A 24,016-nucleotide genomic window follows, 5' to 3' on the forward strand; every position below is an offset into this window, starting at 1 on the left:
GTTGGCTCTTTTCTCGTTCAAGTGGGAACAGGAAAAAATGCCTTTAATGATCCTCGGGGTAGTTATTAATAGGGCAAATTAATCTCCCCCTAAAAGAAATATTTCTTTTGCTGGGATATTAGGGCCTTGTATTTTAAGCCTCCAATTAATTTGAGGATTGATTCAGATTATAGTGTCAATCACATTCCACGTCTCCGAAAGTATTTAGTTTGATTATAATTTACTAGCTTTTACCCGTGGCTCTACCCACATAATGGCATGTTTTAAGAGACTCATTGCATTCTATCTTCTTTTAAAAACAAATCTTGGTATACATAGCTAAAACAAAATCAGTATAACAGCGGGTTTATGGGCCTTTTTCATCAACAAATCTTTTCAAAAGCAGCAAGAAAGTGTTTCGGTTCAGTACTTGTGGCGCAAAAGGGTTACAAACATTATTAGGAAATGATTTCAGTCCGCTTCTGACCAATAAGCTATTGAGAAAACCGAAAATTCTACTTTTTACTTTTAATTTTGTATTATCTTTAAGACTGTGTATTTGCATGCCAACTTGGCGTAGTACAGCTGGAACAATTATTATCATGTATTTACACCTGTATCAACAAATAAATAAAATTGAATTGAATTGAAGGCTTTAAGAATTCAACTTTCACCTTCGCCCTTCTACTATCGTACCGCTAGGCGTCGCCAAGGTCTGCACCCGTACATAGTCGAAATTCCACGAATACGTACAAAGCGATTTGCCTCCTCATTTCTAATTCGAACCGCTAAGATTTGGAACACCCTTCCAGCTTCAGTTTTCCCCTCCAATTATAGTATGGGTACCTACAAGTCAAGAGTGAATAGGCATCTTCTAAGCAAGCGCACTCCATCTTAGGCTGCATCATCGCTATCATTGCTACCAGGTCCGATTGCAGCCAAGCACTATTCCTTAGAATAACAACTCGATGCAATTCTATGTATTTAAAAAAGATGCAATTTCAACAAATAGACTTAGAACTTACTTTCCAGATCGATTCGTCAATAAAAAATACTAAAGACTTTCACTTGTTCTTTTTACAATACAAACTAGCCTTCATAGAGCCTCAATAGCTCAACGGTTAAGGAGCGGACTGAATTCCGAAAGGTTGGCTGTTCAAATCCCACCCGTTGCACTATTGTCGTACCTACTCCTAGCACAAGCTTTACGCAGTTGGAGGGGAAAGAGGAATATTAGTCATGATTAACATGACTAATATTCCTTTTTTTTAAACTTACCAACAGTAAAGGGTATAAAATAGATACCCACCCTAATATCTATCTTAAAAATACAGTATAAATAATATAAAGGTTTTTAAGATAAAAAATAATTCTGGTTTTTCCCCATAGTTACAGCCTCGATCTTATTACAAAGGACCTAATGGCACCCTCACGATGAGTTAAAGGACTGAAATGAAGACTGGGAAATTGACCTTTTTCCTACGATAGGACCGATGTTCTCTTTAATATAAATAAGCAGCTACGAAGAGTTGGGTTTCGATAAACGAAAACTCGTGAAGAATATTATATTTTCTTGGTCTTATAGCTTTTTATTTGTTATCTGTATATACTGTAACAAAAGTATAATATTTTTTTAGGAAGTTCACGTGTACAATAATTGGCCTACAGTCTACACAACACACAGGTATTTTTTTATTCTTACATAGGTATACTTACCTAGAGCAATAGATTCAAATTATGGACCTAAAGAAATCAATAATGCAATTTAATAATATTATTAGATACAGAAATGAAAATAAGTAGTATTAGTAGAAAGGATACTCTATAAAACTCAAAGGAGTAGAAGAACTAAGTGGATACTCTCACTTACTACACGTTCTACTCCCGACCAACTTCTAGGTCAACTCGAAGACGTAGAGGCTATACTACCCCTTTGCTGAAACTTAATATAGTGTACAAAATATTTTCAGCAATATTCAGAACAAGCTAATGCCCGCAACTTCGTCCGCATGATTTAGGTTTTGAAAAATCCTGTGAGAACTCTTTGATTTTCCGGGATAAAAGTAGCTCGACCAGAGATGTCGCTCTCTGGTCTTTAACTATACAAAAAATCACGTCAATCTTTTGCTCTGTTGTGGCGTGATTGAAGGACAAACCTACAAACAAACACACTTTCGCATTTGTAATATGGGTAGTGATGGGAAGCCAACTTATTTAGCGGCTACAAAACCTATCGTCAAAATGTCATTGATATAAAAAAAGATACCGAATTAGCCATAAATTGTAGGACCGTCATAAATATGGGCATGAGCATAGCCAATATATTGTATTACTTTCAGATTTTATGCCTACAATATCAGATTTTTATATAACCTGCTGACATCCTACGTAACATCGAAGTTAGCGTCTATACAATATGATAAATCATAAAGAAATATTATAATAAGTAGGTGGGTTTTGGGTATGCCTCCTACCTACTCACAGGAAGAAGTAATTACGTATAAGGAAATATGAGCACTTATTTTATACTTTAGAATAAGTTATAGTAGGTTATAGTAATTATTATGTTGAATAAAATATATAAATAAGATATGAAACAAAGATCATGGTGTTCGATCAATAAATTTTCATCCTTTTTACTGTTCAGCCTACGTAGGTAGATATTATCTGAGTACCGTACCTGTTTTTTTACGATTCAATGGTTATTATACACGGTGAAATTTTAGTGGTTGTCTTCCGGCAGAACTTCCGGTTGCGGCAGAACGATTTTCCCTCAGTAGTACTATCGAAAATTTGAGTTAAACTTAAAAAATAAAAATGTTTTTGTTTTGAAATAATTATAAAAAAATCGACAACTCGAAAGTGTGAGAAACAATTATAACTCCCTAGACGTAACGTGAATAGTAAGTAGGTACAGCCACTCGAACCGCGCTGCCAATAAAGTGAAAAAGTTTAGAGCAAAATAAGCTCTCGCGCGTAGTGATACGGCATAAACTAGCCTGCACGCGCGCGGTATCACTATTGGTTCGAGGTCTCATTCGATTTTTGTTTTTCTCGACATTTTTGACTGTAATAATTTTTTGTATTTATAAATCGATTGTAATACCAAGACAAAATCATTTCGCTTCGGGAAAACAACCATCAAAATTTCAGCGTGTATAATATAACGCGGCTATTACGGTCATAACAATGTCGAAATCAATCATGTTAGCGCCAATACAAACGGACAGTATTCAGTATCGGAAAAAGCGGAACACAAGCTGTGCAACAACCGCATTAATAATTTATCAGGCATGACGTCTGTTTGCTAATAAAGCGCAAATTTGCGATGGAAATATTAATAAAAGCAGCTTGCACCGGAACTCGACTCGGGACGCCGGCCACCCGATGACAAATGACCGGTTGCAACTTTCATTTAGTTTCCATTTAAATTAAACAAGCAAATCAGCATATATTGTTCATTTGAATTAAAGCGACTTCTGTTTCTTTCGCTTTAATTAAAGGCTTGAACAGACACAATGCGAGCTCAACTGCGTCAACAGTCACGTTAAACGGGCGCGTGTTGTCTGTATGATATATTTTATAACTATAACTGAAGAGCACGCGAGTTTTTGTAGTCCCTCGAGAATACACAGTACTTAGTGGATCTTCTCCTCACACTGCATCACGCAACTGCAGAAGCGAGGCTCTTATGCACACTTCGCAGCGTGAACGTTTTTAGAATGGTTACAGATAATAGTTTTTTTTTGTGAAGCTCGTACGCGTAGCAGTACGCGTGCCGTTGTTTCTATGACCGTAAATGCGCTTTCTAGCGATGTGAAAGACGCCAATCTATATTGTTACTTACTGAATTACTGGGTCGAGCATACATGCTAGAATGATTACGTGCACGCGTTCGGTTTATTAAAGCGCAAAATGTAGTGCATCTGTAAACGCGTATGCGAAAACGCGCAAAAAAATTATAACCTGGAACCACCCTTATTCCTACAGCTCTTTATAAATATTACAACATATAAAAGCTGCGTTAGGCAGGATACCATTGCGCTTTGTTGCCGACGCTTTCAGTTTTTAAGGGCTTCGCTGAAGTACCGATTCGGCTCATAAGGATACAATTTTATTATGTATCGCGCCGCTTTGTTATCACTTATCACGCGTTTTTTGTGTCTAGCCTTTAAGCCTCTATAAAATTATTCAAAATCAAAATTTATTTACTTCATATTATGACAATATAACTATGCTAAGTCTGTATATCTTCGACCGGTTCGGAAAACAGATCCACATACCTACCAAATACCTACACGTTTTATAATAGGTATACCTAGATTATAAAATATCAATATAACAATCATTACATTAATAATAGTGTCTGCTATGAGTTATGACCTTTATAAAATTGTACCTACGTACCTATGTAGTTACCTGCTTTGCTGCTAAAATCAAAACTCCAATTCAAATCATATACCTACTTATACCTATTGACACGAGCGGATACCCGGGCGGCAGCGTGTGCTACTACGCTAAAAACACTCTAAAACCTTCACATTATAGTCACATAAAATCTTCACATTATTGTCTTTCTAATGAAACTGGGTTGGGGCACTTCGGTTGGACGGTTTCAAAGTCTATAACAGACACAGATATAAACTGTTTTATTTTAAGTAATATTAAGATTGGGTACGATTGTACACTTTTTAATTGTCAATTATTGTGAAAATTGTAAGATAATGATGTAATTTAAACTAAAGTTACGAGTGTATATAAGTTATAGTAGTAGTTATTACCGCGACCAAAACAAAAATCAGAATTAGACGCAAGAATGATGGATTATATAGATTATAGTAAGATAAAAATTAAAGTAAATTGAGCTGACGAAGTGAAGTCAACATCCATAATATAAAGTAAGAAACACTAAACTCTGACGTCTTTTACTAAAGTCGAGATTTTTATTAAATTTTAAAAAACGCCGTACGAAACACTGCCGCACTGGTAAACATGATTCAGCATTTCAAGGGCTGCCCATCTCTAATTGAATACTTCTTTATTTTCATCATCATAAAATCCCTTCTGAATCAGATTGTTGACCTAAATAAATATAACCTTCCGCTTTTCTTTGGATTAGGTCGTCTAATAATATCAGGATTAGTCTCATATCGTATGACTTTTATTCAATCTGCAGATACGGAGTATAATAGATCAAGCTTACTGCAGAGTCGGGGCAGAATCGATTACTACCTACTTTTTTCAATATAACACTGAGCTGGTTAAATTTATGGATTGATATCGAAAGTTCAATAAAATATTTATTGCATTTAAACCTACGTACGTATATAAACCTACATATTGAAATTAAGTTGTAAGTGAAAGAGTGCTTTAATAAGTTTCCAAAAGAAAGCGACGTCGCCCACGCGCTTGTTAACTTTTAACGAAGTAGTGTGGCTTCTAAGTATAACCTAATGGAAATTTGATTAATATTAAAAGTTTTACGAGAAGTATATATATTACATTGAGTAGAAGTTAATTAAGAAGAAAAGTAAAAATCGCGCCGAATTGAGAACCTGCTTTTTTGGAAGTCAGATAAAACTCTTTCACTAAAATGAATAGACTAAAATGCTTCATCAACCCAGTTAAATAGCTTTTAACAAAAGTGTCTATCACATTCAATGATTCAACAGTTGATCAGAAAATAAAATTCTTCATTTCTGAACATCTTAAGGTTGTCGCACACAATATCAACCCGAAAACGGATCAGCATTGCATCGTCGTCAACCGAACGAAGGCGCAACTCAGCACCTCCGCCACATCGACCCAGCTTCGGCTAGTCTACGTGAATATACTTCCAATTATTAGTTTGAAGTTGAACATGAAGACGTATAAGCGCTAGGCAGCAGGCGGTTTGCGTTCCATCCTACTTCGGCCAGCAAGACATAAGCTTGAGCAGGGTGAGTTGAATATGCACCGCTATGCCACATGAGTAGATATCCATACCTACTCGTGCGGCTATGCGGTTCGCAAGCTTATCCTGAGGCGCTGATTAGTGTGCATAGCATTAGGGAGTTTCGTACAAAGAATACTGAACAGCTCGAGTTGAGGCGTTACTGATCCGTTCTCGAGTTGATATTTGTGTGTACCCTTGAAACGCTACCAAACTAAGTGTATGTAAGTGTATGCCGCAAGGTAGAATTTGGATGTACACTAATAATACCTATAAGATCTGTAAACTAACCCAAATTCGCAATAAAGAGAATTGAATTGAATAGGTAAGAATACATTACTGCATTGAATGGGGTTTGAACCATGATTCTTTCTGTCCGTTCCATAAACATTGAGCGATATGTGGCCCTTAAAATATCATTTTAGTAAGTAAAAATATAAAAATTTAAAATTTCATGAGTTTTGCTTCATAATACCGCCATCCTGATTTATCACTCACGTGATGGCCGACATCGCAAGGCGCTGTAACCGGGAGATATATGGCCTCTTTGAAGCGCAGAAAGATGGGTAATTTCATTGAATTTATGAACGTATCACCGCTGAAATTGCGATGTTGAAAATTTGGACCCAAAATTGTGATAAACATTGTGTCCAATGTTGTAAAGTGAAAGTAAATTATTTCTGCCCTAAATAAAGTTGAGCGTGATGAAGTATGATACTAAAAGATTATTTTGTAGAGAGCCAGCGCGTGTCAGACCTTCGTTATTTTATAAAAAACTGGCAGTTCTGCGTATCGTCCCTAACGCATGGTAGAACGATCAGCGACTATGAAGTTCGGATCATGGTAGCTTTGGAAGATAACAGATATCAAAGATGTATAAAATCTTACGTCTAATTTTTGTATATTTTCTTCGAAATAGTATTAGACATCACGTCATGCATTGCCAGATACTTAGTGTTGTGGCAACCTCCAGCCAGACGCCCTTAAAGTTTAAAAGTTTAAGGATGTCTGGCTAGAGGTTTCCACGATAATAAGTGTCTGGCAATGCATGACGTGATTTCTAATACTATTCCGAAGACAATATAAACAATTTACTACACTTTGACGTTTTTACACCTTTATTATCTCCATGATTTAAACTTCATGGTCGCTGATCGTTCCTCCTTTCTGCTTTTAGCTTTTATAAAATAACGAAGGTCTGGCACGCGCTGGCTCTTAGTACATAGGTTCAGTATAGCGAACACATTGGTGATAAGTGTGACAATGTTAACCTACTTGCGGCACTATGTACTATACACTATAAATTCTAAATGATTTTCTTTAACTAAAATTTTTAAACGACAAAGGAATTAAATTGAGTAACAAAAGTGCGAAACTGTGTCAAGTTCTAACGTTACAAAGAGCTGTTCAAACTCTTGTTTTATAAAATTAAAACTCGTTTAACTTGCGCTAATCGGTTAAAAAACTTATAAAGGCAAATAGTATTCTATTATGCACCGGATCAATTAAAAGGACGAACATGTTTAAAAAATTACTAAGAGAAGGTAAGTAAGTACCTACTTACAATCAATATCAAATCTAACCTATACTTTATCATCATGATCATCCTATCGCCGCGCTGGCCCACTACTTAGAACGGGTCTCCTCTCTGAATTAGAAGGTTTTAGACCATAGTACGCGGGCCCAGTACGGATTGGCGACGGTCAAAATCTTTTATGATGATAAGTCAGCGCTTTATCGCGATCTCACTTGATGCTAGGTGACGATACAATCTTCGATAAAAGCGCACTAACCGGCATTGTATAAAAAAATTGGCAGTTTTTTAAAATTTAGTTTAGTATTTACATCTGTCGGCATTCCGAGTACTATTAACTTTAGCATTTCGGTGACGCGACGTTGAAGTCCCAAAACTACTTAACGCGACTAAAGAACTTTTCCCTTCCATAAGCCACTTTTTATTAAACTTTTACCCTCATTAGGGCATGGCATCGTACTGAAACCCGTAGACCATCTAGGTACCTATTCAATTTTATAAAAAGAAAAATCCTAACTCATCAGCACCCAGTCTAAACATTTGGACCTAGAAAGCTTAAATGCTCAGAGGTACCTAACAATACGCTTTTTAATGTATCTTTATAACAATCCCACGGGAAAGAAGAAGCAGGCGTTTTGTAGTTAAATAATAATATGAATAAGTAAATATTTCGTTTAAACACACGACGGGTAAATGTTGTAGTAAAACAAAACTGCAACATTTCAAAGATGTCTCACATGTATCACAGGAACGTGTACAACTGCAAGGCATTGCGCAGAACGATTCTTAATGTTGCAAAACAGCGTTTTCGGACATTAAGCTGCAAGATGTTGCTCGCCGTTTGTTACTGTGCGAAATTCTTGCAATTTTTTACAGCGAATTTTTATCATTCGTTGAATACTAACTCAAAAAAACTATACAGAACTTAAGGACTTCTTAATGATGATGACTCACCTTATTTGTAGATTTTGTACTTACTAGCTGATTGATGCCCGCGAATTCATCTGTGTAGATTTAGGTTTTTAAAAATCCCGTGAGAACTTTTTGATTTCCCGGGATAACAAGTAGCCTATGTAACTTTCCGGGTCTTTAACTACCTATATCCATACAAAAATCACGCCGATTCGTTGCTCCGTTGCGGTGGGATTGGAAGACAAACCAATAAACCAACAAACCAACCAACAAATACACTTTCACGTCGTTTAGAATATGGGTAATGAAATAAGAATTTGAGGAGACAAAAGAAGAAAAATGTTAAATATCTAATTAGTGCCGGGTTAAAAATGGGTGCTACAATCTTGAGACACCAGCTGAAAAATTTCACTACGAAGACACCAAGCTCGACCTAAATAGAAATAAGATATTTTGTAAACATTTTACTGCGCCCCAGCCTGTGACGATATTGTGGGAGCTGTTGTTGCAAAACGACACTTTTTACTGCCTTCGACGAGGCCATTCAGCGATGTTATGTCCTCTCCATAGATGCCGTTATACAGCATATTGAGATACCAAATGCCCAGAAAATAGCGTACCTGTAGAATTTTTTTCAAAATTTATAGCTTCCGCATCCGTAGCTTCGAACTTCGATACGCCTAGAAACGGTCATCATTACTTATAACGACCGAACAGGAATTTAAAAAATAGGTTTAACTGCTACGTTTCAAGGAAAAGGGGCATCTTACGGAATCAATATTATAAACATTAGGATGCAGCTAGCACGATACTTTGAAACTAATGTAACCATATAGGTATCACCACCCATATTATAAATGGAAAATGTGTTTATTTGTAGGTTTGTTAGTTTGTTCTCCAGTCACGCCGCAACAGAGCAACGAATTGATGTGATTTTATTCTAGGTATATAGTTAAAGACCTAGAAAAGTGTTAGTTACTTTTTATCGCCAAAAAAATGAAATACTACGGGATTTTTAAAAACCTAAATCTACGTGGATGAAGTTGCGGGCATCTACTAGCCCAAAACTTTTTGTGTTGGGAACGGAATCAATCAAAATCTGTTATTATGGGTAGGTAACACTGTAAAATAACAATATAATGCAATAGTACTTACTTAACAAAATAAAACCTCATGACATCCATCTACCATCTATACGACTAGTTGCAATACTCGTTTGTTGCATAACTACGATAGTTGTACAGTTACACAACTCGTCAAGTTGCACAACTCCGCAACTCGGAGTGTTAAGTTGATATTATTCCACTGTAGCCTTTAGTACAACTAAAACAGACAGTATCTATTGTGACGAGCTCGCAACTTTACGCTGACACGCCAGATAAGCTGAAGCAGGAACCACAAACTTGCGACTACTTTCCTATTTCATTAGTCTTGAGATGTTGAATGCCAACGTCTGTTCTAGTTTAATTAAGCATGTTCTACTTTTATATAAAGTACTAAGTATAAGTAGTTTATATGTACTTACTTTTAATATAGTATATGGACGCGTTCTTTAAAAGGTATAATTTTATTGTAAGCTAGGTACAGTACGCGGCAGAAAATAATGTACCTTTAGAAAAAGATAGCAGTTTTGTAGAGCATTGTTTCTGTCGTTGAGACCGACAAAACATAACATAGGTATGAGTGACAGAGACAACGCTCTATAAAGTCGAAGTCTCATTGTAAAGGTTTTTCTAAAGGCCATTCTAGCGCCTTGGGACTCCAACGTCTATCGGTTTTTCGAATTAAGGGTCATTGCCACTCCTACTTTGCAACCCGTAATTGAACTATGTCGGTTATCCTATGGTTGCTATAGGTTTCTTGATTTCTGATCTAAACATGTAGAGAAAATACTGTAAATTATTAGAAAATATAAACTTATTTTTTGACAATAAAATTATTGTCCACATGCTCCAATAATTGCATTAAGTTTCCTTAAATAGTTTAAAGAGCATTATTAAGAATAAAATAAAAAGTATTATAAAGTATAAGTATAATTAAAAAGTTATAAAGAGTATTGCAAACAAACCTGTCAGGGTCAAATGCAAGAAGCCTGAAACTTTATGGTGACATTGCAGAAGCTCAAGCACGAATTTCAAACTAGTAACTTCCTTGTTTCAATAGCTCTCTGCAGACTATTCTAGCTTAAATGTTTCAAAGTAATTTCTTATTCAATGCTTAAAGAAAATATTGTGTTTTTACCCGGAGCAGGAGTTAGACTTTTCCATTGGTTAACACCTATATTATATCTAATAATAATCAATACTTTAATATAATAATTAATTATATTTTATCTATTACACGAACAATAAAATTAATAGTGAATGTCTTAGTTATAACAGTATTTCTTTTAGGCTTTTTGAATACTAAAAAAATTAATTTACTTCGTTATATTCTATTGGAAAATGAATTTAACAAAAATAAGTTTAAATTCATCTTAGTCCCCAATTGTTTATTGTCTATTATTTTATGATCTTTTAAACTGAATCAGATAAGTTTTTGAATGATTTAATTAATACCTTCCATTAAAAATCTCTTAACATGTACCTAACCGAAAATCATTAACTTTGTTAGCTTACTGGTAGTTACATAACTCGACAATTCCAAGTTCGAGGTTCCAAGTTGACAATTGACACTGTTCAACGGTCTTAGCTAATGCAACTTAAACTGGCAGTGTCAACTGTGAGATGCTTGTAACTTGGCGATGGCAGCAACTCAGATCAAGTGCGAACTGTAAACTTCGTACTCCTTTCCTGTTTCATTAGTTCTTAACATTTGTACCAGCAGTCACGTGGTACCATAATATACATAATATATCTCTCATAATAGAAGGGCTGGCTGATTTTTTACGCAACGGTACAGCCTGGCTGTCCTGCACGGAAATGCGGCCAGTATTCTTGACAGCGTGCCACCCGGGTATGATTTGTATAATATTTAGATAAGGCTAGCTTTAAGTTTTATAATTATTATTGATTAAAGACGGAATTGACGAGTTATGTAACAGAGGTAGTTACATAACTCGCCAATTCCAAGTTCCAAGTTGACAATTGACACTGTTCAACGGTCTTAACTAGCAACTGAAACTGGCAGTGTCAACTGTGAGATGCTTGTATAACTTGGCGATGGCAGCAACTCAGATCAAGTGCGAAATGCAAACTTCGTACTCCTTTCCTGTATCATTAGTTCGTACATTTGCACCAGCAAAGTCACGCGGCATCAAATAATAATATATCGGCATCGTTTTCCTTATGTAGGCTTTTAATACTTCTAAATAATGCAGCTTTTTATCAGTGGAAGAATTTTCAGAATAGTATCATTAGTTCCAGGGATTATTCCTATATCCAAACTTATAAACTTTACCTCTAATTTGTTATTAGTGTACATAAAAAATTCACGTAGGCCAACTTATGACTCTACTGATTCAGATAATAGATTCTACCGAGAAAGGCTGGCAAGAAACTCACCCGTTACTCTTTTCAGATGCTAGATGATGCCCGCGACTTCGTCCGCGTGGATTTAGGTTTTTGAAAATCCCTTGGGACCTGTTTAATTTTCCGGGATAAAAAGTCTATGTTCTTCCTCGGGATGCAAGCTATCTCTGTACCAAATTTCGTCAAAATCGGTTGAACGGTTGAGCCGTGAAAAGCTAGCAGACAGACAGACGGACACACTTTCGCATTTATAATATTAAATATAGTATGGAAGAGTATGGATTAGATACATTAATTTTGCACTTTACCAAATAGAGTTAATAGTTTTAATTGAAATAATTCAAGTTAACCACACGAGTCAAAGAACATTTATATTATGTAGATCTTACGAACTTAATGTACCTACTACGTGACATTTGTGTCGTAATTTTGTGCTCAGTTGGTAGGTACTCTAAAAGCTATTTACAAAGAATTAAATTCAAGTTCAATGTGTTTCAAATTATGATGTATGTTTTATTTATCTTACTAGCTGATATCCGCGACTTCGTCCACGTGAATTTAGGGTCTTAAAATCCCGTGGGAGTTGCTTTTCCGAGGCAAATGTAGCCTGTGTCATTTTCCAAGTCTTTATAATACATCCATACAAAAATCACGCGGCGTGATTGAAGGACAGACCAACAAACAAATTCACTTATAATATGGGTAGTGATTTTTCTGGTTGTACGAGTACCTATACCTACCTACTATAGAAACGTATCAAGTTACTTTATAGTTATAGAAACCACATCAGGTTAGTATAATACCTAATGCACTTTTATACCACTATTCAAATTTGTACCTAAGATGAAATTGTTTTAACCTCGTCTTTCGTCATGAATCACTGTCACTTCATAAATCTTTAACGCGCTGAAAGTTTGCAACTTAGAATGACTTTGTTGTAAAGCGATCTTGGTAACTTCATAATGCAACTAACAATATCACATGGATATTATTAAATGCAACCGCCCAGGTGATTTTGTAGAAACCGTATTGTATTAATTTGAATGTCACGAAAGGGGATTTATTCGAGGATGTAGAAATCATTGATTTTATTTTAAACTAGCTGACCCGGCGAACTTTGTGCCGCCTAACACGTCACTCATTTGTTTTGCCTTCCCGGAACCCCTCCACTAACACTTAAACTTTATGATATGGTATTAAAGTTCAAATTGACTTTTAAGTATTATTACGAATCGTTTGTATGGGAATATATAAAAGTGTTGTTTTTAGACTTTTTCAGGCAACTTTTTCAATTTTTTTCTACGTAAGAATCATCCTCGTACTTTAAGGAATATTATAAAAAAGAATTAGCGAAATCTGTTCAGCTGTTCTCGAGATTTGCGCTTGGCAACACATTCAGCTATTCATTTTTATATATAGAAATTAGTAGAAGCCAAACATAGACATCAAACGAGTCGCAGGAAGCCACTCGTGGCGCAAGACCGTGTCGTATGGAAGTCTCTACAATAGACCTATGTCTAGCAGTGTTCTATCGGTTCTTCGAATTCTCAATTTACAGTGTATAGTTAGCATTCACAAATATCATTATATTTTGATACTTATGAATACTTTACTATGTATATAAATGCATATCTTCATTAAATAATAATATGACCTACAAATTATTATAAATGTAACAACATGTCAAAGCGTATGGTAATTTAAACGTAAAATTGTTGATTCATTTAGAATACAATTATAATTAATTTTTGGATGATTGACATCAAATTGAAAATTAATTAAAATATCCATAATAGCATATATTTGGATCACAATGCACGATTTCACGATTATATTCCGCTTAACGATTCAATTTGATTCGGATCAAGTTTTATTGTACTACCACAATCTCTCGATAATCGAAAACAAATCTATCTTGCTACCATTTGGAGGGAAACTTTTTTTTTTGTTTTTATTATAGGCTTATCATCCGATCATTATTGAAATGCAAGATCTAAGTGCTACATTAGGTAATTACTTATTATTAATATGCTATGCTATAATAGGATTATTCGTTGTTGACAGGTGTGGAGGTACCAGAATTCGGAGAGCCGCTCACCAATCTAACAGTTCCCATCGGGCGCGACGCGACCTTCAAGTGTATTGTCGTCAATTTAGGCGTTTATCGAGTGAGTATAAATCCAGTTTTTGATTAAAGTATACTATTTACCATTTAAGGGTAAGGTGCAGTTTATACCTACAGAACTGGTGAGTAACGGAGGAGTTCTACGAAGACTTTCGGTGTAACAGTGCCAAGCGGCGGTCGTCACGTTAAAGCTGCCACGGGCATTATCTTATCCGTCTTCTGTTATTTTCTCAATTCGCGGATCGTTCCCAAAATTCTATTGTTCAATACTAATAAGACTGATAACGTCTCTATTAGGGTTCCTGTCCACTGAAGGGAAGCGGAGCGAAGATGTGTTGAGCAGACAAATCAGATTGTCGGTGAATAAAGTGATAATTTTATTCCGTCATCTCACAAAACTCTGATTGGTCAAATATAGACATCTCCGCTCCGCTCCGCTCCAGTGGACAGGTGACCTAAAGCTGTGGTTTCTATTATGTTTTTCTATAGTTGAAGACAATTTGTGTGACAACGCTTTCTCACGGCTTTCGCAACGACACAGCTCACGACAGTTGCGGTGGTTGCGCACTGCACTTCCGTCATCCGAGTTCTATCCGTCATCCGTGAGAATACCAGCGATTATCTACGACTTAATATGTCATAAGCTACCATACAAAACAAAAACGTATTTTCACGGACTGGGATCGGATGAGTGCGTAACCGCCGTTAGGTTGTAACAAAACGTCGTCGAGGCAGGCATCAACTGTTCCCAATATTTGACATGTCGTCGATTCAGAATCAAACCCCGAGTTCACTGTAGTTTACTCAGGCAACGATGCAAAAGCCCGCGAGAAAGATGTCTGATGCGATAAAGGTGCTAATTTGTTTATGACGTTCTCAACTAAAAGAAACAAAAGCCAGGCAATCTGCTAGAGTACATATAGCATGCAGCGTTAGCTTCTTATTGTTAACCAACATCCTGGTCATTGTAACTTTAACTCAAGATGGACAGCTTCATCATAAACTCGTAACCTGTCAAAGTATGGAGTAGATATCAAGGGATGCTTAAATTACCACTACCAAGTGAGGTAAGCATATTAATCTTGCATCAATTGACAGGTTATTGGTGTTTACCTAACGCTGCTGCTATCTCACTGTAAACATTAATTGCATACTAATTTACGACGTGGCTGTCGAGTTATTGTCGCACTAATCATCCGTGTTGACTTATGTGATGAAACATAACACCAGATATTGTTTTGAAATCGATCTATTGAACTATGCTTGGAGTTTCCCTACGTGAAATCAGAAATGAAGAGATCCGTAGGGGAAACAGAGTAACCGACATAGTTTTCAACGGGTTCCGAAGCTGAAGTGTCAATGGGCGAAGCACATAGTTCGAAAAACTGATAGACGTTGGGGCCCCAAGGTACTGGAATAGCAACCTCGCATCGGAAAGCGTAGCATTGGAAGACCCCCCCCCCTATCGTAGATTGGCAAACATTAATATTATTACTTAACTGGATTTTGTTCACTGTCCTAAACATTGAACTCGTGCTAATTTTGAACCACTGGCAAAGATTCAGGATGTTTGTCTACGGCCAGCCAGGCCTACTTAGCTGTTTTGGGTACTAAGTGGACTTTCCCATTCTCATTCATCGTCTTTTGAATTTTGAAAAATATTAAAAAGTTCTTCATTTCTGTTAAATCAATTATTTTCTTGGTTATTAAATAAATAAAAATTGTACACTCAGGCTCTGCTAGGTGATTCGGTAACTCAGTGTCTAACACAGAATGGTAGCCACCGAGGTTGGTTGGTTCTACATTGCTGCTTCAGTGGGTGGTAGTAAAATATTTTTCGTAGAAAACCTTCAACGGATTAAAAAATGAGTTCTGTGGCTATCGTTCAGTGCTAGACACTGAGTTAGAGAATCACCCCACTGGGCGTAAAGCCGTATCTTACAATAAATTCAATAAACAAAAACCACGCTGCCATTCAGTTTTTCCTTTTGCAGAAAGTGAAGCGAAAAAGCTTTTCGTTGTATATTTTATTAATGTGGCTATTTAAAATAACAGTGGTGTTATAAATATTATTATGATCCTTGAGTGTCAACGGACTGTAATGGATAATTTTAGCACCCGCATATTTATATGAGCCGCATCCCGACACAAAATATATAATTTTTTTACATCAAGTCACTGATCTCTATTAATTTAGACAAGTACCTACCTACGCTGGACCTGCGATGCCGACCTTTTTTTAAAAGAAACTTGATTTTCGTTATTTTGGCGGTTAACAAAAGGAGCGTCATATTATGAGCGTACTTGGAACTAAATGTTAGTGCTAAAACATCTGTCAACATAGTATCACCACGAAGACCATTTATTATTTTGACACATAGTGTAATAATAAAATAATAAAAAGCCTTTATTCTAATACGTTACAAATAATCACACATCTATGAAACGATACGTCTACTTAAATGCTTAAAAATGTTTTGAGCCTTCATAACATTCTGGGGTCTTATAACACAAAACCTTACTATTACATTTTTATAATTATTTTTGGAGTATGTATTAAAAATATGAATAGAGCTAGCTAAGATTATTGTTAAGAAATTGCAAGATTTATCGTCCTCCCTTAGAGATGGGTTATAAATCACTACATTGTTCAGGTGGGGTTGGTCAAAGCAGACACAAAAGCGATACTCGCGATCCACGAACATGACGTGTTCACGTTAAACTATCCGCTGTCGTCTATATTTTAGTTTTGGTACAGCTTTAATGGTAGATATCTGTTTATACTTAAGGCACTATACAAAATAATCCATATCATACTCCATACTAATATTATAAATGAGAAAGTGTGTCTGTCGGTCTGTCTGTCTGCTAGCTTTTCACGGCCCTACAGTTTATCCTGGAAAAGCAAAGAGTTCCCACGGGATTTTTTAAAACACCTAAACCCACGCAGATCTAGTATCAGCAGGTATAATTCCTTATTTACACTATTCTACACACCACCCTGATACGAATGCAAGAAAATACGAATCGAAAAATATTGTACTGAGATTAATTTTAACTGAACCATCATTTTGTTCAATTTATAAACTACCGCTTGGCTGCAATCAGACCTGCTGGCAAGTGATGATGCAGGCTAAGATGGAGCACGCTTGCTTGTTAGTATAGAGAAATCCAGAATGTTTTCTTGAAAGTTAATCTCCTAAATGATAGATTTACGTGCAGTTAACGTTAAATATTGATTTAATTACCCCTGCTCAGTGGTAAGCACCACCCTAACGGCAAAGCCAAGCGATTTAGAGTTACGGTACAATGTCGTGTAGAAACCAAAGGGGTATGGGTTTAATAAAAACTGCCATACTCCTTCCAGGTTAGCCCGCTTCCATCTTAGATTGCATCATCACTTACCACCAGGTAAGATTTTACTCAAGGGCTAACTTGTATCTGAATCAAAAATAATAATAAAAACTTGAAATGTTGCATCGGGGCTCTCGCATCTCTGAATTTAGATGGTTTTAGTGACAATGATCTGTTTCAAATCTGAGAAAATACATGATAAGACGGCATTGTCGCACAATATTTTCTTCAATTTCAATGGGATTAGTGTCAAAGACTTAAATCTACAACACCTTTATTTACACACAATACCTAAGTAAAATATATTTACTTACAGAATCTCTTAAGCAGCATGTAAGCAATGAAAAAACTAATATAATTTAATTTAATAATAATAGGTACATTTTAAAAAAATAGATGAAATATTATTTCTTTTCAAGAAGGCCAAACGATTGTACCTACCCAGTAATATTAAAATAAAAAACCTCCACATTATATTTTCAATTCGATGTTTACGATAGATCTTAAGAGTACTTATGTACCTATAGTCATGTACGTAGAACTAGCTATTTGTAATTAGTAGTATGCCATGCGTGAAACTTGTTTACGAGTTTATGCTCTCGACAGCTCTCTCAAAGGACACAATGATCTTAGCATTTGAATAGCGAATTTCGTGGAGTTCACAAAATGTTCTATACCCACTTAGTCTTTTTATAGAAACCTGTAACAAAACACTGTGTTGTTTAGGTGGGCTGGGTGAAGGCAGATACAAAGGCCATACAAGCGATCCACGAACACGTGATCACTCACAACCACCGGGTGTCGGTCTCGCACGCTGATCACTCCACGTGGTACCTACACATAAAGAACGTACAGGAGGAGGACCGGGGACAGTATATGTGCCAAATTAACACAGATCCAATGAAAAGCCAAGTAAGTATAGTTAAATCTCATGTTGTTTGTTGTTAAAACTGTAATATATGCCAAATTACTGCCAAAAAACTGTAATTTATGAAGAGCCTCAATAGCTCAACCGGTAAAGGAGTGGACTGAAAACCGAAAGGTCGACGGTTCAAACCCCGCCCGTTGCAATATTGTCGTACCTACTCCTAGCACAAGCTTGATGCTTAGTTGGAGAGGAAAGGGCAATATTAGTCATTTAACATGGCTAATGTTCTTTTCTTTAAAAAAAAAAGAAATAACACAGATCTAATGAAAAGCCAAGTCAGTATAGATTGACCTCATGTTATTTGTTGTTCAAACAGTAATGATTCCCTAGCACAGTGGTAGGCGGTATGGTCTTATAAGTGGGAAGTCCCGGGTTCGATTCCGGCAGGGGCAATTTAGCAATTTATATTTTCTAAATTGTCTCTGGTCTGGTCTGCTCACTGCTGGAACGCTTCAACTTCGGCTAGTTAGCACCCTACCGGCAAAGCTGTGCCGCCAAGCAATTTAGCGTTCCGATATGATGCTGTGTAGAAACCGATTAGGGGTATGAAGGGTTTACTGAAACTCGCATACCCCTTCCAAGTTAGCCCGCTTTCATCTTAGACTGCATCACCACTTACCATCGTGTGAGATCGCAGTCTAGGGCTAACTCAGAATTAGAATTTAAAAAAAAGACATTGTTTTCGTGTGAGAATTCGCGTGCGAGTGCAAAGTGAGCATAAGATAGAAACGTGTTAAATTGCAAGGGGTATGGCAGTTTCATAGACCCATAAGCATAAGCCTGATCGATTTATACGCGGCATTGTACCGGAATGAATCGCTCGATACAGCTTTGGCAGTGCAAAAAACTGACGTTGAAATGGTAGAAAAATGTAATGAACATTGCACCAACTAATTTATTTTATTGCTGCTGCACATAACATAGTTTACCATGCAAAATTCATCTATACAAATAAATATCACTGAATTTTTTTCCTGTAAAATTATGGACTAAGAGCCAGCGGGTGCCAGCCTCTCGTTATTTTACAAAAGCTGAAACTTTATCTCCGTATTGTCCCTAATACTGGGAATAACGTTTTTTTGGACGTATGTATCAAGATATTACAGTATTCGGAATAGTATTAGAAATCACGTCATGCATTTAAACTTTAAACTTTTAAACCATAAGGGTATCTGGCAGGGAGTTGCCATTATACTCAGTGTATTCTATACTATTCTAAAGAAAATATTTAAAGACTTTGTACCTACTTTGACGTAAGATTTTTTACACCTTTATAACTTGTTATCTCCCAAAGCGGTGGCTTTGGCAGATCCAAACAAACATCCACACAAACGTTCTTCCCAGTGTTGGGGACAATACGTAAAGAAAGGTTCAGATTTTATAAAATAACGAAGATCTGGCACACGGCTCTCTTACGGCAATGTACCAATAATAAAGTTACAATTCACAGGCAGTGTAAAGCAAATTGCCCCCTCTGCCTATTTAACATTCGACGCTCCGCTTCAATATATCGCTGAAAAGGTTTCAATTAATTTAAAATGTGATTATTGAGCCGAAAGGCTGTACGAAATAATTCATTTTCTGAAAGCCCGACCGTAAATCAATCTGACCCGGACACTATTTATCCAAGACTCATTATTCAATCTCAAAATGTACCTACCAGCTATTTAGTGGTTTCTCTAGACATACTAATTTATAAAGTACTGTGTAAAAGAAATTTAAAGTAGCTAAGCTTATTAATTTCAAGCAAAAATTTGCGTCTTACTATTTTTATATTATAAAAATTATGTTTACTCTCTATAGAATCAATTGACGCAAGCAAGGTGGGGATAAACTTCAATTATTGATCCGTTACTAAATTGCCCTAAAAAGCATACACACTACAGTACATTATCGAAGATGCTTATCATAAAAGAGCATAAATTTAACTTGTAGCTTGCTCCAGCGATGCGCGGGACGGCTTACAATTACTTTTATACATTGCATAGTAAATTATAAATCGAATCTTTGAAAAGAGCTACCGTCGAGTTTCTTGTTGGTTCTTCTTGGTAGGAAAGGCATTCCGAACCATTGGTAGATACATTTGACGATTCGATGATTAAAAAGTACTTGTAAAAAGTTTATTTAAATAAATAAAAATTCTATTCTATTTTGAAATATAATTAAACAACACTAAAAAAGCAAATCTTTTGAATATAGTCTTATCATACTTACCTTACTTATACATTATTATTTTTGAACAGATGGGGCATCTGGAGGTAGTAATACCACCAGATTTCATAACTGAAGAGACGTCAGGGGACACCATGGTGCCTGAAGGTGGCACGGCCCGAGTATCGTGTAGAGCTCGTGGCATTCCTCCGCCACGAGTAATGTGGAAACGAGAAGATGGACAGGAAATAGTTGTAAGAGACAGCACTGGAGCAAAGACAAAAGGTAAGAGACACAAAATACATTATAATACCAAGCGCACAGGGCGCGGAATTGGACCACGGAGTCAAAATACTTATACATTACCTCCTATGTACCTACAGAAGGATCACTTTACAAACACATTTAAATAAATAGCATTCTTGTTACGGCGCAATATAAAGTGCAATTCAGCTCGCACAGCACGCGTGTCTAAAATTATCTAATATAGTACAGAAGCTTTTCTTTTTATCGCGTAACTCTTATTTCTAAAGGTGGGATTACATGGGCAATTTATTAAGCAATTGTTGCTCAGCAACACGTATTGCCCAATCTGGAGCAATAAGTGGAGCAATCTGGAGCTATTGTTTCGCATAGCATTGCTGACATTTTCAGGTCTTGCTGTACTATACAACTCTTGGCTAAAATTGCGATTACTGTGGCGGTGGAAAATACGAGGTGTGGTGTACGGTTTCTTGTGTGCCGCTCAAGCATCGCCGCGGGGATCGCTGCGGGTGCCGCCATCCGCTTCTCCATTAACAAAATAGCCGCAAGAGGTGCCGCGCTACGAGACATACAACGCGCCGCACAATGCCCAGCTTCTCCCTACACGAGGCCTGACATAGTTCTTTGTACTACAAACCGTATAGGTTAAGCGCGCATTCAATATAGGTAACATCGTGCTGTGCAATTTGCCAAGCACCGCATTTCCGACACGCGTTGTGTGTATTGCAGGCCTAACGTTATAGTATTGAAGTAATTAGCTTCAGAAATTCGAGCGCAGATTTCTGAAAATGAAGATAGAATTACGAGTATATTTGCTGCCAATCTAATTATCGGAGTATAATTTACTTGAATGTTATTACAGAACATTCTGTGTGATAGTGGTTCATAAATTACGAATATAAACCTTGCGTTATGGCAAACACCATAAAGATTAAATCTGTCTACTATACTACTGCTATACTATATTATAATATTTACTATCTCCCGTGTTCCTTAACAGATATTATGTAATATGCTATTTGTACCATTACAAACTTTCATTAAAAAAACAAAACTGTGTTCATATTTGTATGGGAATTTAAGTAGGTACTAATATGGATTGTTTGGTTTTATCGTATAAAATGATTTTTAACCCAAATAAAAAACGTATGAATTTCTCTTTTTATGTATGTAAAAGATTCGAAATTGAAAAAAATAAAATGAAATCCTGGTAATGAGTTACATTTTGCTATTGAAAAAAATGTATAGTCCGCGACAGTTCGAGATGGCAATCGGGGATATGTGGCGGGGGGACGCTCCGCACTCCGTTAGCGCGGGGCTGTGCGGTTATGCAGGGCGTTCCCTCTCCGATTGCCATTTCGATAATATGTTGCATACTATAGGTATTAGGTAGTTCGAAATGATGGCAGTTGCGCCTCATAAAATTATCATAAAAATGTTATTGAGGCTGTCAATAAAGGTTTAAAATAATCAACAGACTCTGATTAAAAATCTGGACTTGGTGACGAGAAAATATTTATCAAGCATTTGCTAACGTTTCAAATTGAAGCTACTAGTCTAATAATAAATTTTTCCTTTCCTAAAAATAAAATCCAATGCCTAAAAAAACAAAACTCCGCAACATTACAAGCAAGAAATTCGAAATAGAAAAATGTTTTCATGTAGACAACGCCCAACGGCTACTTGCACTTTTTAATAAATCATCCAGAAGCTTTATAATTAGAAAACTGCAGCGCTGGGTGACCTCAAATTATAGCGAGCTCAGCGTTCGTGGGAAAAATATTTCATTTGTCTTAGTATATCTGAATAGCGCAAGGACGGCATTGTTTTTCTGCGCATGTATAATACCGTGCGGTCTGTGTGACCGCATTATTTTGAGGCGCGACAATGCGACGACTACCCCGGATGAACTTCGCGTCCAGTATTGTTCAAAGTTTGTCGTAATTAGTAGAGTTCCAGCGTGAATAGACTCCTAGCTCATTGTAGGAATGTTAAAACGCTTTATGGCGCTCGGTGGATTCTTTGGAATTGAGCCTACTTTTGGTTCACTTTCTTTAACAAAAAGTTCCTTTCGCTGATCGTTTAATATTTAAAAGTTAATGAACAATACTTCAGCTTCCTGTTGGAAAGTTACTTTTTATTTCGTAGTAATAATTACGAGTATCTTGGTATATTATTCTCTACCTACATTGCTCATCTCCAACTGACTATTCCAGGCTTCGCGGCAGGTTTAATAATTATTATTATTTATTAAAAGTGAATATGTGATTGCAAACTTGTTTTATACTATTTAGTGAAGAGAGGTAGACAGAAAAATAGGTAAAATTTTATTTACTACTCACTCATATTATACCTACCTAATATGTACATAAAATCCAAATAATAGAAATAAAATAATATTTGTGATTTATATAACCATCCCTTTCAATAAATCGTACCGAGTTCTAATTAGAAAAAAAGTAGCGTATGCTGACCTCAAATAACAGCAAACCCAGTGGCCGGGAATAAAATTATTTCATTTGTCTTACTTTATTCAAATAGCGCGAGGAAAGCATTGTTTTTCTGAATAATATGTATAATAACACGTACATCCGTATGACCGCATTTTACACGCCACAAAACAACTAGTTACTCGGGATGAATTTCGCGACTATTGTTTTCAGTTTGTCTTAATTAGTAGAATTCTCTTAGCTCGCATTGTAAGAATATTGGTACTATTCACACTTTGGATTTATGATATTTGTTAAAGTTCAAAAACTCATAGGTACACTTTTATCTATTCATGACTGAAGAGTAACTAAGTAGGTACATACTTAAAACAATTCAAATACTAGAACCCTCTAGGTGTTTGACCGAAGAGATTAAAGTTCAAAAATATTCCAAATAATATGTAGCGTAAATTTTTTACAATTTTCAATTCGTCATTCATTATTATGACGATAAAAAAATTGTTTTAATTTCCTTAAGTTTTCTTAATTTTTAGTAAGTAAGTACCTTTTCCATTTTGATCACGCACCTTACTAAGTTATAATAATATATACTAGTGGGTGTACTACATCGGCTAGTCCAGTCTTGAAAAGAAGTCGGATCGTATTAATTTCATTTAGGCTTATCAATTATAGATTCAGCATCAATACTTAAGAAAATTATTTATACCTCTAAAATATATATTATGAGTTTTACAGAGTGATGAAAATGCCCACAGACCACTTATTCGCGCTCCAATTAAACGACGACATGCTCTACGCCCACAACTTTGGAGTGGGCCACATTTCGTTCGTCCCTTTTTCAAGTTTTTTAGTTAAAACCTAGCAGCGGTATTCATAATGACCACAAAACCTCTGAAATTTTATCATCTCGCTGTAAA

General features: G+C 36.1%; 1 protein-coding gene across 3 annotated transcripts in view; it reads left to right on the forward strand.

Moving 5' to 3' along the window:
- Positions 1-24,016, forward strand: part of LOC117990018 (lachesin-like) — an 88,971-nt gene that overhangs the window by 57,603 nt on the left and 7,352 nt on the right. For all 3 annotated transcript variants that reach the window (XM_069506228.1, XM_069506236.1, XM_069506240.1), the window contains exons 3-5: positions 13,892-13,995; positions 18,033-18,218; positions 20,478-20,670. In XM_069506228.1, coding sequence (XP_069362329.1) covers positions 13,892-13,995; positions 18,033-18,218; positions 20,478-20,670 — 483 coding nt within the window. The remainder of the gene's footprint in view (positions 1-13,891; positions 13,996-18,032; positions 18,219-20,477; positions 20,671-24,016) is intronic.

This window comes from Maniola hyperantus, chromosome 2 (assembly GCF_902806685.2).
Source record: "Maniola hyperantus chromosome 2, iAphHyp1.2, whole genome shotgun sequence".
Taxonomy (NCBI): domain Eukaryota; kingdom Metazoa; phylum Arthropoda; class Insecta; order Lepidoptera; family Nymphalidae; genus Maniola; species Maniola hyperantus.